Raw genomic sequence first — 12,867 nt, forward strand, 5'->3', positions numbered from 1 at the left:
AAAAATACGATATAATGGGAATATATAAATTATTATTGCTTTCTCTGTAATCCAACTAATATGTCACTGTCATTAATGTCACTATCTATGTCAATAGCTTGTGATCTACCTCATCCAGCACAGTTCGATGTATTTTATAAATAAAACGAATAAATCATTTAATATGTATTTGTACGTAAGATGATGTTGTATTAGGTCTCCGTGACTTCAACCAGGCGGCCACTTGAGGATCGTTTTTGTCTCCCCTCGCTTCTAATTGCTGATAGTAAGCCTCACGTATAATTCGGAATGCGTCCACGCTACGATAGGGAAGTTTTGTTATTGGATCTATATATCTGGCTGGACGTCTGAAAAACACACAACACTTAATATTTTATAGGAAATATTTTTTTATTTAATATACTAGGAATAAATATATCCACAATTTATAATCACTATATTTAATAAATATATTTTTTTTCTAGTAAAATATTTGTTATGGTAATACTTTCTTTTAATATATATATTAAAAGTATATATATATATATACATTTAGGGAACACACATTTAATTTGAACCGAATCTTAAAATTCCCGAACGCACCCGAAGTGAGGTTAAAGCGATAACATCTGGTTTGCTCACATTTACGCGGGAAAGTATTTTGTCGTCGTGACTTGTGTCTTTGTAAATTGAATTTAACTTATTTAAGGTGTTTTGATTTAAGATAATAATGACTTTGTTCTAGTTAAAAGTGCTGGCTTTATAAGACAACTTTATTTTTTTAATAATTTTGTTAGAAACCTAAATATATATATATAAGACTTACTTTGTTACAGCACATAGCAGATCTCGTTTCTTCTTTGGTTTCCTCTGAGGAAAGCAGGCATTGAACGCCTCATCTTTATGTCATTCTCAAAATATAATAATGTCCTCTCATGATATTTTGTATTCGCATTAACTGTTTGCGGCTTTTCCTCTTTCCTATATAGAAATTTAGGTTAAGTCTTAACATGTTTTTATAATAACACAACAAGTTTTCTTGCCAAAATATAACTATTTTCAAAAATTTATAATTGTATTAAAGATTCAAAAATTCCATGACATAATTCCGTATTGCTTAAATGTTTAAAACAGAATTATAAGGAATAAGAATTTTCCAAAAACAATTAAACCTCTTTGTTTACAATTTTCTCCTTATTATTATGGTACCTACATGAAATCTTAACTAACTTCAAACATCTATACTAATGTAAAGCTGAAGAGTTAATTAATTTGTTTGTTTGTTTAAACACGCTTATCCCAGGGACTACTGGTTCAAATTGGAGAATTATTTTTGTGTTAGTTTCTCCATTTATCGAGGAAGGCTATAGAGCATAGACTATATATTTTTTTTATAATTAGAGGTCCGTAAGAAAATGGCTACCTTGTATATCAACGTGTAAAACTAAAAACCTATATATCCGTGCGCGGCAAAACCTATGGACAACACAACAAAATAATGTGCTACGGATTTGTAGGTCCCATTAAGATCTAGAAGTGTCCGCGAGAGTATATGCGTCTGAGTATTACAGTTTAGTCATAATATCCACTTTTGTGCAAATTTTTTTTATTTATTCTGAAAAAAGGAACTACGTTAAATGTGTATTCTAATATTAATCCTTATGCATATTCAGCATAATCTTATCAAGGGCATTTGTTTAAAAGTAAAATACTTTTTTTTTCATCCCAATCGCACATTTCGTTTAGGAGTTATCACGAGTATAAGACGCTTGGAATGTTTACCTAATTATGAATAATTTGCCAACGAGTTTTATCAACATAATATACCTTATATTAAACTTAAGTATTTCGTTGTGAACGAAATTTTCATTGAAATCATCAAATAAATGAATTTCAATTAAGATCTTAGAATAGTATCCCTACTAACATTATAAATGCCAAGGTAACTCTGTCTGTCTGTGAAGTTTTAACGCCTAAACCGCTGAACCGATTTTGATGGATTTGGTATACCGATATATCATATATGGGGCCTTGGAGGAAGACATATACAACCTTTTATCCTGATCCCAAAGCTACAAGAGTGGCCCCATGAAGAACAGTTTGGGTTCAATGGCATTAGTATTATTTTTCTAACTTTTATCCCGATGTCAATGTCAAAACCACACGGGTGGAACTATGAAATGCAGTTCTGATTTAGTGGATGGAGTCGCGGGCCAAAGCTAGTATCCAATAAAGTATTACTTCATAACATTAATGTTATACTTACATAGTTCCGTCTTCTATATTAAAGCTCTCGTCTGGCTCTAAGATTTGTATCTCTTTTTTATCAGCTTTTTGATCACCATTTTCATTCATTGTTTGCATTGACTGTTGATTTTCAATTGAATCATCTAGTGTTAAACCTATAATTATTATATTTTCATGAGTATTATTTAAATTATATGTAATTTATTTATGACCACTTAGTCATGGTAAAAAGAGGTTACATATATCATAATATTACTGTTTTTACTATGTACTAGGAAAGAAATTTTTTAATTTAAGTAATAAATTTAAATAAATGAAGTGCTTATTATAGATTCGAATGTAAGTAAAAAAATATTTATGCATCATTAAGTTAATAGTTTTGGGTGCATTTAATTCAATCAAAATATTCTAATAAGACAAAGAGATTGTGTTTTTTTACTTGATGAATCATTTCATTCAAAAAAATTAAATAATATTATTATTTAATATCACTTCTGCATACAAAAATAACGAAACATTATAACCGGAAATCCTTCCTCGTCTAGCCAAACTTTAAATTTCTTATAAGTTACTACACAAGTAAAGTCACAGGCAGACACTATAATTTTTTTTAAGCTATAGAATAAAATTCATAAGTACCTACCATCTTCACTTTTTATCAAATCACTTAAATTCAACTCTGGTTGTTCCGCTGTTGGTGTGTTTAAACTAATCTTATCCTCCGGCATCACCTCCGTTATTAGCGGGACCGCAAAAGAATGGTACCTTTAAAAATATATAAAAAAATATTTTTCATTTATTTCAATGTAGTACTACATACAAACAAATTTTATTATATAATTTTATTTAATACCTAATGACTGGACCCGTTATAGTTTTCTTTGTTGGTCTTATTTTCTTCTTTTCTAATTCACTCTGTTCAAATCTCTCTGTAAATAATGCAAACAAAATTTAGAACCATATATTTTTTTATACAATCAAAAAATATATATATTATATTGGAGGTATATAATCAGTCTGTCATTTTTTAATACACAAAGAATAGTAAGTACTTTTATTAGAAACATTTTTCTAATTATAAGTATATATATAAGTCATAATAAAAGGACAAAACACAAAATGGCACTAAATGGCCACTTTCCAATAGAACAAATTACTATTTATTATTGATTACTAAATACTATGTACTATACTAATTTTATAATAATATAACCAAGTCTCTATCAATCAATACATATTATAAAACAAAGTCCCACGCCCCGTCTGTCTGTCTGTCTGTTCACGATAAACCAAAAAACTACTGCACAAATTATCAAACAGTTATTAACTCGGTAGTGTGATTCTCGAGGAAGGTTTTAGTATATAATTGTTAAGTTTCTGTATTAACTTGTCCATTATAAAAATGCACACATCGTTGGTTCACTTAGAGTTTTATTAAATGGTGAACATATATACATATATATATGTATATATGTATCTGAATATAACACAAACAAATTATTTACACAGACCCCGAAAAACTAAAAACAATTAGTCTATTACAATTACCCGCGTTATGAACGAAAAGAGAGTCCTGATTTCCTCTGACAACTGCTTATATGTGGTTTGCCCCTCTCCTACCCTCTCACATTCCTACAATACATATATATAAAGTCTTACCCAAACTCTTTAAGTTCTCTTTTTCAGTTATAAGAGCTTCTTCAAGAAGTTCCTCTTGAGTGAGAACTCTTTCTTCAACCTTCTTTGGTTTTTTCTTTTTAAGTTCCGACCTTATTTTAATCCGCTGCTGTGTTTCGAGGGATTTGACGGCTGTGCTTTGTCTTATAGATTTTCTTTCTGTGAATATAATAAGTTAAAATTGTTTACTTTATTTATGGGAAATAATAAAAAAATATACCATGAAAATGTACCAATTGATGTGTCCATTACTGATATTTCATTGAGCTCGACTTTTTCGGATTCCTCTTTGGCTTTTGGCTCTTTAGGCTTTTTCACTATTACCTTTTTATTCTTTTCTCCTTTTCTTTTTCTATTTGGATCCTGTAAGTAAATATACAAAAAAATATTTTTAAATTATAAGGCATTTAGTCATTGCTATTAACACACTGGGAAATACACTTCAATGCTTAATTTCAATACAAAAATATTATTTAATGAAAAACATTTTTGGATTTCAATACAATCTATGTTATAAATTATCTGAGTAATTTTTTTTGGTCTGGCAAAAAGATAAAATTTTGGCAAATATTTATCCATAAATTCAGTAGTAAATATTTATAAATCATAGCAACACTTTGTTTACAACTCATAAACCAATATTCGGATAAAATAGCAATAATTAACAAACCTTATAACCCTTAGTGCTAACTTTTTGTTTAGTTTTTTCTTCAGTTTCCGTGTCAGATATTGGCTGATCAGTCTCATCAATATCAAAATCAGAATCCACTTCATCGTCAACCTCTTTCTCTTGGCTGAAATTTTAGCATAGGAATTCTGAATAATGTTTATCTCAAAATATCATATTTTTTTGTCATAATTTTTACCAATCACTGGGAGATAATTATAATACTATGAAGAAAACTTTATGTAATACCATGTTACCAGATAACTTTCTGATAAATAACATTTGAAAGATTTTGGCGCCTTAAAAAGTATGTTTACAAAATGTAATTAATTAATTACTTATTGTATTATATGAACATAGAGTTCATATAAAAGCACTAGTTAAATACTTACATGTAATCATTGTCTTCATCGGCTTCTGTAAAGCCGCCGTAAGTGGTTTTATAGAAATCATCTTCTTCCTCCTCATCAAGTAATTTTGCCATACGATTTCCTGCATTGGACCGACGTTCTCGTTGCGCCATATTTCTATTTTAATACTGAGACTTACTAGTTAAAATTAGGCTTGGATTTATTAAGTTAAAAAATATAAATATTATTAATCGTTTGTTTAATGAAAGCACAGTTATATACATAACAATCTGTCAAGAAGCTTGACAATTGACACTTATCACCGAATCGCCAGATTATACCTTCAAAAGCTTAAATACTATCTATAATTATATTTGATACCTAAATTATACAGAATATTAATGTGATATTAACTATGACATTGGCTTTCCTAATCCGAAGAATATAATATTTATTTTAAAAACACATTTCGTACAATAATCATAATTATAAAACTGAATTGAACCTTAAGAAACAAAAAAAAAAAACAAAATAAAGTAGCGTACTACTAATAACAAATAAAAAATCTATTAAAATAATAAATTTAACAAGAAGCCATATTTCAAAATCTTTATGTGTCAGCTATATATATTTGTTTTAAAAAGTTCCTATTACGACAGTAAAATTGCTTTAAAGTAGATTCGTAGACAAATCAAAAAAACTTTACCATATTTTCATCAGACCTCAGAAATAGTCGAATTTTATCTATGTTGTGTTATTTATAATATAACAAATATGTCATTTGAGCAGTTTTTAGAGAATTTAAGCCTCAGTAGTTTTTGACTCATTTTTATATTTCTATTTCAGTAGGAGGTCTAAGTAGACATCATATATGGCATTAAATATTTGGAATTAGATTTTAGTTATAATAAATTAACGAGTTTTTTTTCTATAAGCCAATTTTTTTACAGCAATGGAGACTCTTCTCAACATGTTATTAGTATCATTGGTACAAAGCTGTCTAATATATCTTGACATTAATTTTTTTATTTGCATAACAATTAGCCAAATCTCTTAGCATAGGCTTTCGATATTAATGGGCAAATATAATGTTTAAATGCATAGAATTTTTGCTTAATCCATTTAATCAGCTACCAAATTTATGTTTTATTAGTATCGTTTTGTCTGCTACTGTTTGCTCTATTGGATTTTACAGCATCACCGTGAGGGGTGGGTGTCTCGATGCGACGGACCAACCCGTTTAATTCAGGAGAAAGGGCCGGACAGTTTCTACGCCGATCCCAAGGGTGCCTTTAAGAGGCTGGACCTCAGCTTAGGACGTCGTTGAAGGGGATGATGGTATCAGGTGATGGGACTACCTTACGCACCCCGACCGCAGAACGCCGGAGCAACGTGTAAGAGACGGGACCTCGTCTTTGCCGGCGAAGGCGGTGTGGGTTGGTGATGTAATTTTGGGTAGTGGAGGTATTTGTGTCTGTATTATCGATTTAAATTTATGGTAGGTTATCCACAACGATCGTAACATCACTAAGTACGCTAATATTATAAATATGTGGGAAAAAATAAAAGAAATTTATCTTGTCTCTTTTCTTTTTAATATGTTATACTCTAATAAAATATGCTTATAAGATACAAAAATTTACAGTTAGCATATAAAATTCAAATATAGTGATATTGATTTTAAATTGTAGTTAAGCGGAGGCAAGTCGATGTTTTTTAAGGTTCAGCTCCTCTCATAGTCTCGATGTCAATCCTCTCTGTCATCACAGTTATTGATTCCCGGAGCCAATTGTTTATCTAAATCTTATCATATTTTTCAATCTACGTAACTAATGAAATCTAAAAGAAAAGTTTAACATACTACACCATGATATTTAATAATCTTAGTTAAAAATATTAGGTCGCCTAAAATAACTACGGTCTTATATGTCTTCTTAAGTGTAAAATTGTTGACCTAATTCAGTTTTTAATAATGTTTGTTTTGAACATTTTTTTATATGCTATGGCTATTTAAACGGTGTTGCTAGTCCGAAAATTATTAATGTCAAATAGACAGTTATTATTTTCTTAAAGAATGCTATGCTGATGTCACTCTATAAATAACGAATTAAATCCGATACATATAATAAAAAGAGTTAAATAATATTGTATTTTTTTTAAAGTTAACAATTGAATTTTTTAAAGATTCGATTCACTGAATACCTCGTGAATTATATTAAAAGGTTCATGTCTTATTAAAAAATTAAATATTACAAAATCTTCTTAGATACTCAAATTGACAAAATCTACCAAACAAATATTTTTAAAAAGTTTTAAAAACATGTAGTTCCTTGAGCACAAGTTTGTATCTCGCAAAGGCTACCAACCCTTGCTCCTCATGATTGCTCACCAGATCATACATACTTAATATGTACTTATTTCGCTACGTACGCAAATAGTTAATACTTATTTGAAAACAACTTTTTGGCTTTGGCTTTTGAATTAACCTACCGAATTGAATAATTAAAAAGGTCCTAGATAAAAGACTTATTGTGAGATAACTAAAACAGTTAGACCTACGGTTACGACATATTTTATGTAGACAATTATGTGTTCTGCATAGTGATAGTACATTGTTCTATAATCAATAGTCTTCGCAACGCTGGCTCTGTAAAGATTTTTTCAGGTAAGTTTTTTACATCTTAGGTTGCATTATCGGGCTTTTAATAAGGATCTCAATTTTTTTTATATAATATAGCCTTCCTCGTTAAACTATCCAACACTAAAGGAATTTTGTAATCTGGCCAGCTGTTCTTGAGATTAACGCGTTCAAACAAACAAACTCTCCCGTTTCATAATATTAGTATAGATTTTTAAAACCCGAATGAAGAAGCAATAATAATTTTGTCTCTATATTATTGAACATAGTATAAAGGAAATATTCATTCTGGATTACGTAATAGTAAAAGTATGTATGTATGTATGCTCTTATAAAAAATATTAATTTGACATTAAGAACTTGATTTGCAGTATATATATAATCTGTGCATGAAAATAATTATCCTAAGCATAGCGTGTATATTATAAATAACATACTGAACCACTGTTATTTTGTAATGGCAACATTTAAGTATCAACTTGTACTTGAAAACTGTAAATACTGTCTTCAGCCAATTAGTAGGACATTACTGGAAGAAATGCAAATATTAAGAATGAAGGCTGAAGCTGTACCTCGAACACATGGTTTAGACACAATAAAGGGAAAATTTCAAATGAAACAAAAATATATTTTGTGCTCTTTATTCAATTTTAACAGTTAGTATAATGATCTTATTTCAGTCATCGTTAGTTGTTACTAGTGATCTGGGTTACAAATATCTTAGATACATTTTAAAATTTCGCATGCAATTTAACACTATTGTATGTTGGTACGAACAATCAATCACACCAATCCGACATTTATTATATGTTACCGTTATTGTAAAAATTTATTTGTAACTATTACATTCATTGCAATTTTTATCGTTTCAATATACCTTAATATTATTAGCAAATAGATATTCTTCTACCACTCGTAAATGTCCTTTGATTGAAAGTAATATATTTTAATTGATTGTAATAAAAAAAAATGACACAAATAAAATATAATTTTATTCACATAAAATGTTAACCAAAAACATATTAAGCTTAAAATAAAAAATAAATAATACAGAAAACAAAATAAAATGGAATGTCAGTTTAAAGTTGTTGTGATGTTATACCTATCGAATTTTCTCTTAAAATACAATAATGTTTTTTAAAACTATAAATTCTCGAACCCATACATGAGTAGCACTAACAGAATCATCTAATATTACAACATATTAGTCTAGGACTTGAAACAATGTATAAATAAACATAATTTCCCATAAACTCAATGAATTATGCTAGGCATATAGAAAATCTATAGAAACGAAGGTACATCGGTAAATATTTGTTTTTTTTTTTTTTAAATCTATTTCGTATAACTTATAATAAATCTATTTAAAATAAACTAACAATCGATATACGAAATGAATTGATCTAAATAATTTTTTTTATATGTATATATTTTTTGTAACATTTCTTTAAATGTGCATGATAGTAAGATGTATATATATTTATTTAACAAATAATGTATTTAATATTAATATAGTAACACTATAAATGTCAAACAAATAAGTGCTACTCGCACGCCGTTTCACACTCTTAAAATTAATTATTATTACTTTTATATTGTATAATAAAACTACATTTATAATAATATATCTTAAAACTATGAAATTTTTTTTAGAAGATTTGAAAACATTTTTTTTAACAATGAGTTGATATACTCCCGAATATCATTGTCACTTACGAGCTAAGTGTGACATCAAAATAATAAGAAGCTTTGCAAAAGAAATGTGCAAGAAAAATATTGAAGTAACTCTATTATAAACTATTATTATATATTAGATTTGTTGTATCATAATGAAGGTAACGTATAATATATATTGATGTTAAGGTAAGTGTTGTTTTAAATAGTAGGTACGATTAGGGAAACATGTACATGTAAAATAATAATTTTGACATATCTTTATATATAATAGTAAAATGAGATTTAATGATAGTAAAAACCAATTACTAGTATTGTTTGTGGCTGCACAGTGAATTGCATTTACACTAAATCTGTTTGTCCATGTAAAAATAAGCCACAGTATTATGATGACAATTATCTGTATAATGTAACAACATATTCCACAGCCATAAGTAATTATATTCCATTACTATAATGTATGTTGCAATTTTTGTGGCAAGTGGAAGAAGATTCGAGTTGAAAAATCTAGAAAGTTCTCTGCAACCCTGTGATTTCTAAAAATGTGATAAGATTAAGAAGGTTTTCCAACTAAGAAACCTTTATGGGTTTAAAGAAATGAATTGTTTGTACTGATGTTTTTAAATTAATATTTTTAATGATTATTCGATTTAAGTTATCCTAAGAATATATTATGTAGTGTCTTAGTTGGATAACCGTAACATTAGCTATAGTAGGTAGGATAGAGCTTATGATTAAATTTTGAAGTAAACTTTTGAGCTACAATACACTCTAAAGAGTTATTATTCCATGTAAATTATTAACTAATGTATATTTATGTACATTGTTCTAAAACTTCAAGTTCACAAGATGTTAAACCATTTTCTCAAATGTTTTTGGCACAAAAAGTGTATTGAGCGTTGTACCAAAACAATTAACGAAAAATAAATAAACACAATTATACTAATTAACAATCAAATAATAACAACTATCACATACATCAATTTATTCTGTAATACTTTTAGTAATGAAAATGTCTTTTAATAATTGATATAATGAAAACGATACATATTATAAGTTCTTAATGTGTCTTGTGTTAAGTGCCTTTGACATTTCTCCAACAATATTTCCATCAATACTACATCTTTATTCAAATAGTTTGCAACACAATAATATGAACCATAAGTTAAGATACTCAAAAAACATGACTGTTTTAGAAAGTCTTCTTTTTTTTTATTATTTAATGAAATCATAAGTTCAAATAAAAAAATTGCCAAAAATAATGGCACATACTTTAACAACAATAAAGAAAAAAAAAAACAAAAATATTGGCACTATAAAAAAAATAATAATTTCAATCGCCGAATGAGTGAAACAATATTTATAAATTCAAATTTGGAACTCAATGAGACGTACCTCACAGATAGCAATCGGTAAGTCAGTAAACCCAGGAGACTGGTACCCACTGTGGTGTGGACCGCATCCTAGCTAGTGCCGCCTCCAGCTGGCCGAGTGTGTCGTCAATGTCATTGTTGACTATGGACATGTCGAAGTAATGGCCGTATGTACGGCGGAGCGTCTCAGACTCGCGCGCGAGCACCTCTAAGGAACCGTCGTACTGGAATATATAAATAGTTTTCGTTAAGTATTATATAAGAAATTTATTATTTAAAAAGTATGACGATTTCTTACTAACATATGATAAGAATTTTATAAACATATATTGTTTAACGGAATTTTGTTGTACTGAGCAAAAAAAAAAAAAAAATTGAAATAATAAATTTCATTTTGATGTTTTATGTAACGTTATATTATATAGTTAGTGATAGTGTACATTGGACAACGGTGGAAAAGCAACCAAAAACTATTAAAACCTATTTTATTCGAAATCTAAAGGACACATCTACAAACAAATACAACACTAACATCAGCGACATTGTTAAGAGAGGGTGCGGCCACGAAAACCACGTATGGCGCGAACTCCGCTGTTCGTAGTATTTTAAGAGCTTGTGGCTCCACATCCAATATGGCTATGCGACGCTCAGAATGTATGCGGCGTATCGTCTCTAGTTTTGTTCCGTACATCGCGTCCTCGTGGGTTCCTGAATAATAACAATATAAATATAAAAAAAATCATGGTTATTAAATTGTATAAAATGTAGTACACAAATAAGATAATAACTTAATGAGTTACGAGTGAGTCATACGCTATTAAAATTTTTTAAAATTTAATGTTCGTTTAATTTCTTATGCTTTGTGTTTTTGGTATTGATTGATTATCTATGAATTAATCTATTAAATATAAAGCTTGATGACTGTAACTGTTAGGAATTATAAAGGAATAAAACCGATATTACCGTATTCGAGGTACTCGTTAGCGGCTATGTCAGCCATCATCTCGTCGTGGGTAACGAAGTAGTAATGTCTGCCGTTTTCCTCATCGGTTCGAGGGGGTCTCGTGGTGTCTGATGAAAAAATATATAACAAATTCCTATAATTTACAATTTTGGACTTAAATTCTCAACTCAAAGGCAGATATGTAACATTACCAATTATATAAACATAAGCTATGGTTTCATTGGCATTTGAATCATGAAATATTTTGCTAATGTCAACGTTTTTATTTGTTGAAAATTAAAAATATATATATCTTGACGTAAATGACATTGACAATCTGAAATTTTAAAAATAAAATCAAAGGTGAAATGTCATAATTATATGAAAATGCTTCTAGGTTTAGAAGTTTCCTTCTACTAAGATACGGAATTTTTAATATTTTCGCTTTATATATTAAAAACAATAATATTAGAACACAAATATTTTTTGTTTCATTTAAACTGTTAACATTGTTTATTTAGTCTATGTTTTATCTGTTATAGATAATGTAGATCAACATCTTTGATAAAATTTGCGTGAATATTGTCAGGCACTCGGACAACCTTAGTTTCCCCTGTTGGATCACGAAGACAATTATTTCGCGGAATAATTGTATATTATTAAACAATATAAATGAAATTAATTAATAAAATAGTATCTACACATTACAGACGTTGTTATATCGTTTGAAAGGGATCACTCCGATCAGGGACATGGGTGAGGGTAGTAACTCCATTTTGATAGGGGTCACGGATTTCTACAATAAGCCCTTGTTTACAACCAATACAACTTGTAATTTAAGCAATTATGTTGTATCAGAATTTTATTATCTTTACACACCGTATTCGAGCGGTGTTATCTGACTGGACAACTGTCAAACAACTGACAGTTATTTCAAAAGTGATTATCAAAGAGAACATAAATATATAATAGAGGTAGTCGTATAGTTTCCTTAAATTTTATAATGTTCTCTGCAATTTTCTTAATTTTTTTAATGTGAGGAACTTGCAAGTATTGAAAAGCATGAGTATTACAACTGGCTCCATCCGTGTCATACTAATTATAATATATTATAATCCTTAGAATTATTGTAATGACTGATTATAATTAATTGTAATACTGAAACATTCTAATTTTGTAATGGCAACATTTAAGTATCAACATATATTTGAAAACTATAAATACTGGCTTCAGTCATTTTGTAGGAAATAGCTGGAAGTAACGCTGCTGAACATAAAAAACAAGTGTGAAACTGTACTTCGAACATGAATGACAGACAT

At 28.8% G+C, this 12,867-nt stretch overlaps 2 protein-coding genes across 8 annotated transcripts in view; both read right to left on the reverse strand.

Annotated features, from left to right (window-relative positions):
- Nucleotides 1–12: 12 nt before the first annotated feature.
- LOC116768904 (vacuolar protein sorting-associated protein 72 homolog) lies at nucleotides 13–5,224 on the reverse strand. Its single transcript, XM_032659785.2, is given in 10 exon segments — nucleotides 13–347; nucleotides 806–881; nucleotides 884–960; nucleotides 2,246–2,381; nucleotides 2,870–2,991; nucleotides 3,080–3,155; nucleotides 3,886–4,062; nucleotides 4,137–4,266; nucleotides 4,574–4,697; nucleotides 4,963–5,224. Coding segments are annotated over 10 exon segments (1,242 nt in total). The 5' UTR covers nucleotides 5,094–5,224; the 3' UTR covers nucleotides 13–154.
- A 2,961-nt stretch (nucleotides 5,225–8,185) lies between these two features.
- The window catches only part of LOC116769295 (peripheral plasma membrane protein CASK), a 160,559-nt gene continuing 155,877 nt past the window's right edge, over nucleotides 8,186–12,867 (reverse strand). For all 7 annotated transcript variants that reach the window (XM_061528003.1, XM_061527999.1, XM_061527995.1 and 4 more), the window contains 3 exons: nucleotides 11,569–11,676; nucleotides 11,138–11,313; nucleotides 8,186–10,829 (listed from right to left, as the gene is read on the reverse strand). In XM_061528003.1, the coding sequence (XP_061383987.1) occupies nucleotides 10,650–10,829; nucleotides 11,138–11,313; nucleotides 11,569–11,676 (464 nt within the window). In that variant the 3' untranslated portion in view covers nucleotides 8,186–10,649. The remainder of the gene's footprint in view (nucleotides 10,830–11,137; nucleotides 11,314–11,568; nucleotides 11,677–12,867) is intronic.

This window comes from Danaus plexippus, chromosome 5 (assembly GCF_018135715.1).
Source record: "Danaus plexippus chromosome 5, MEX_DaPlex, whole genome shotgun sequence".
Lineage (NCBI taxonomy): Eukaryota > Metazoa > Arthropoda > Insecta > Lepidoptera > Nymphalidae > Danaus > Danaus plexippus.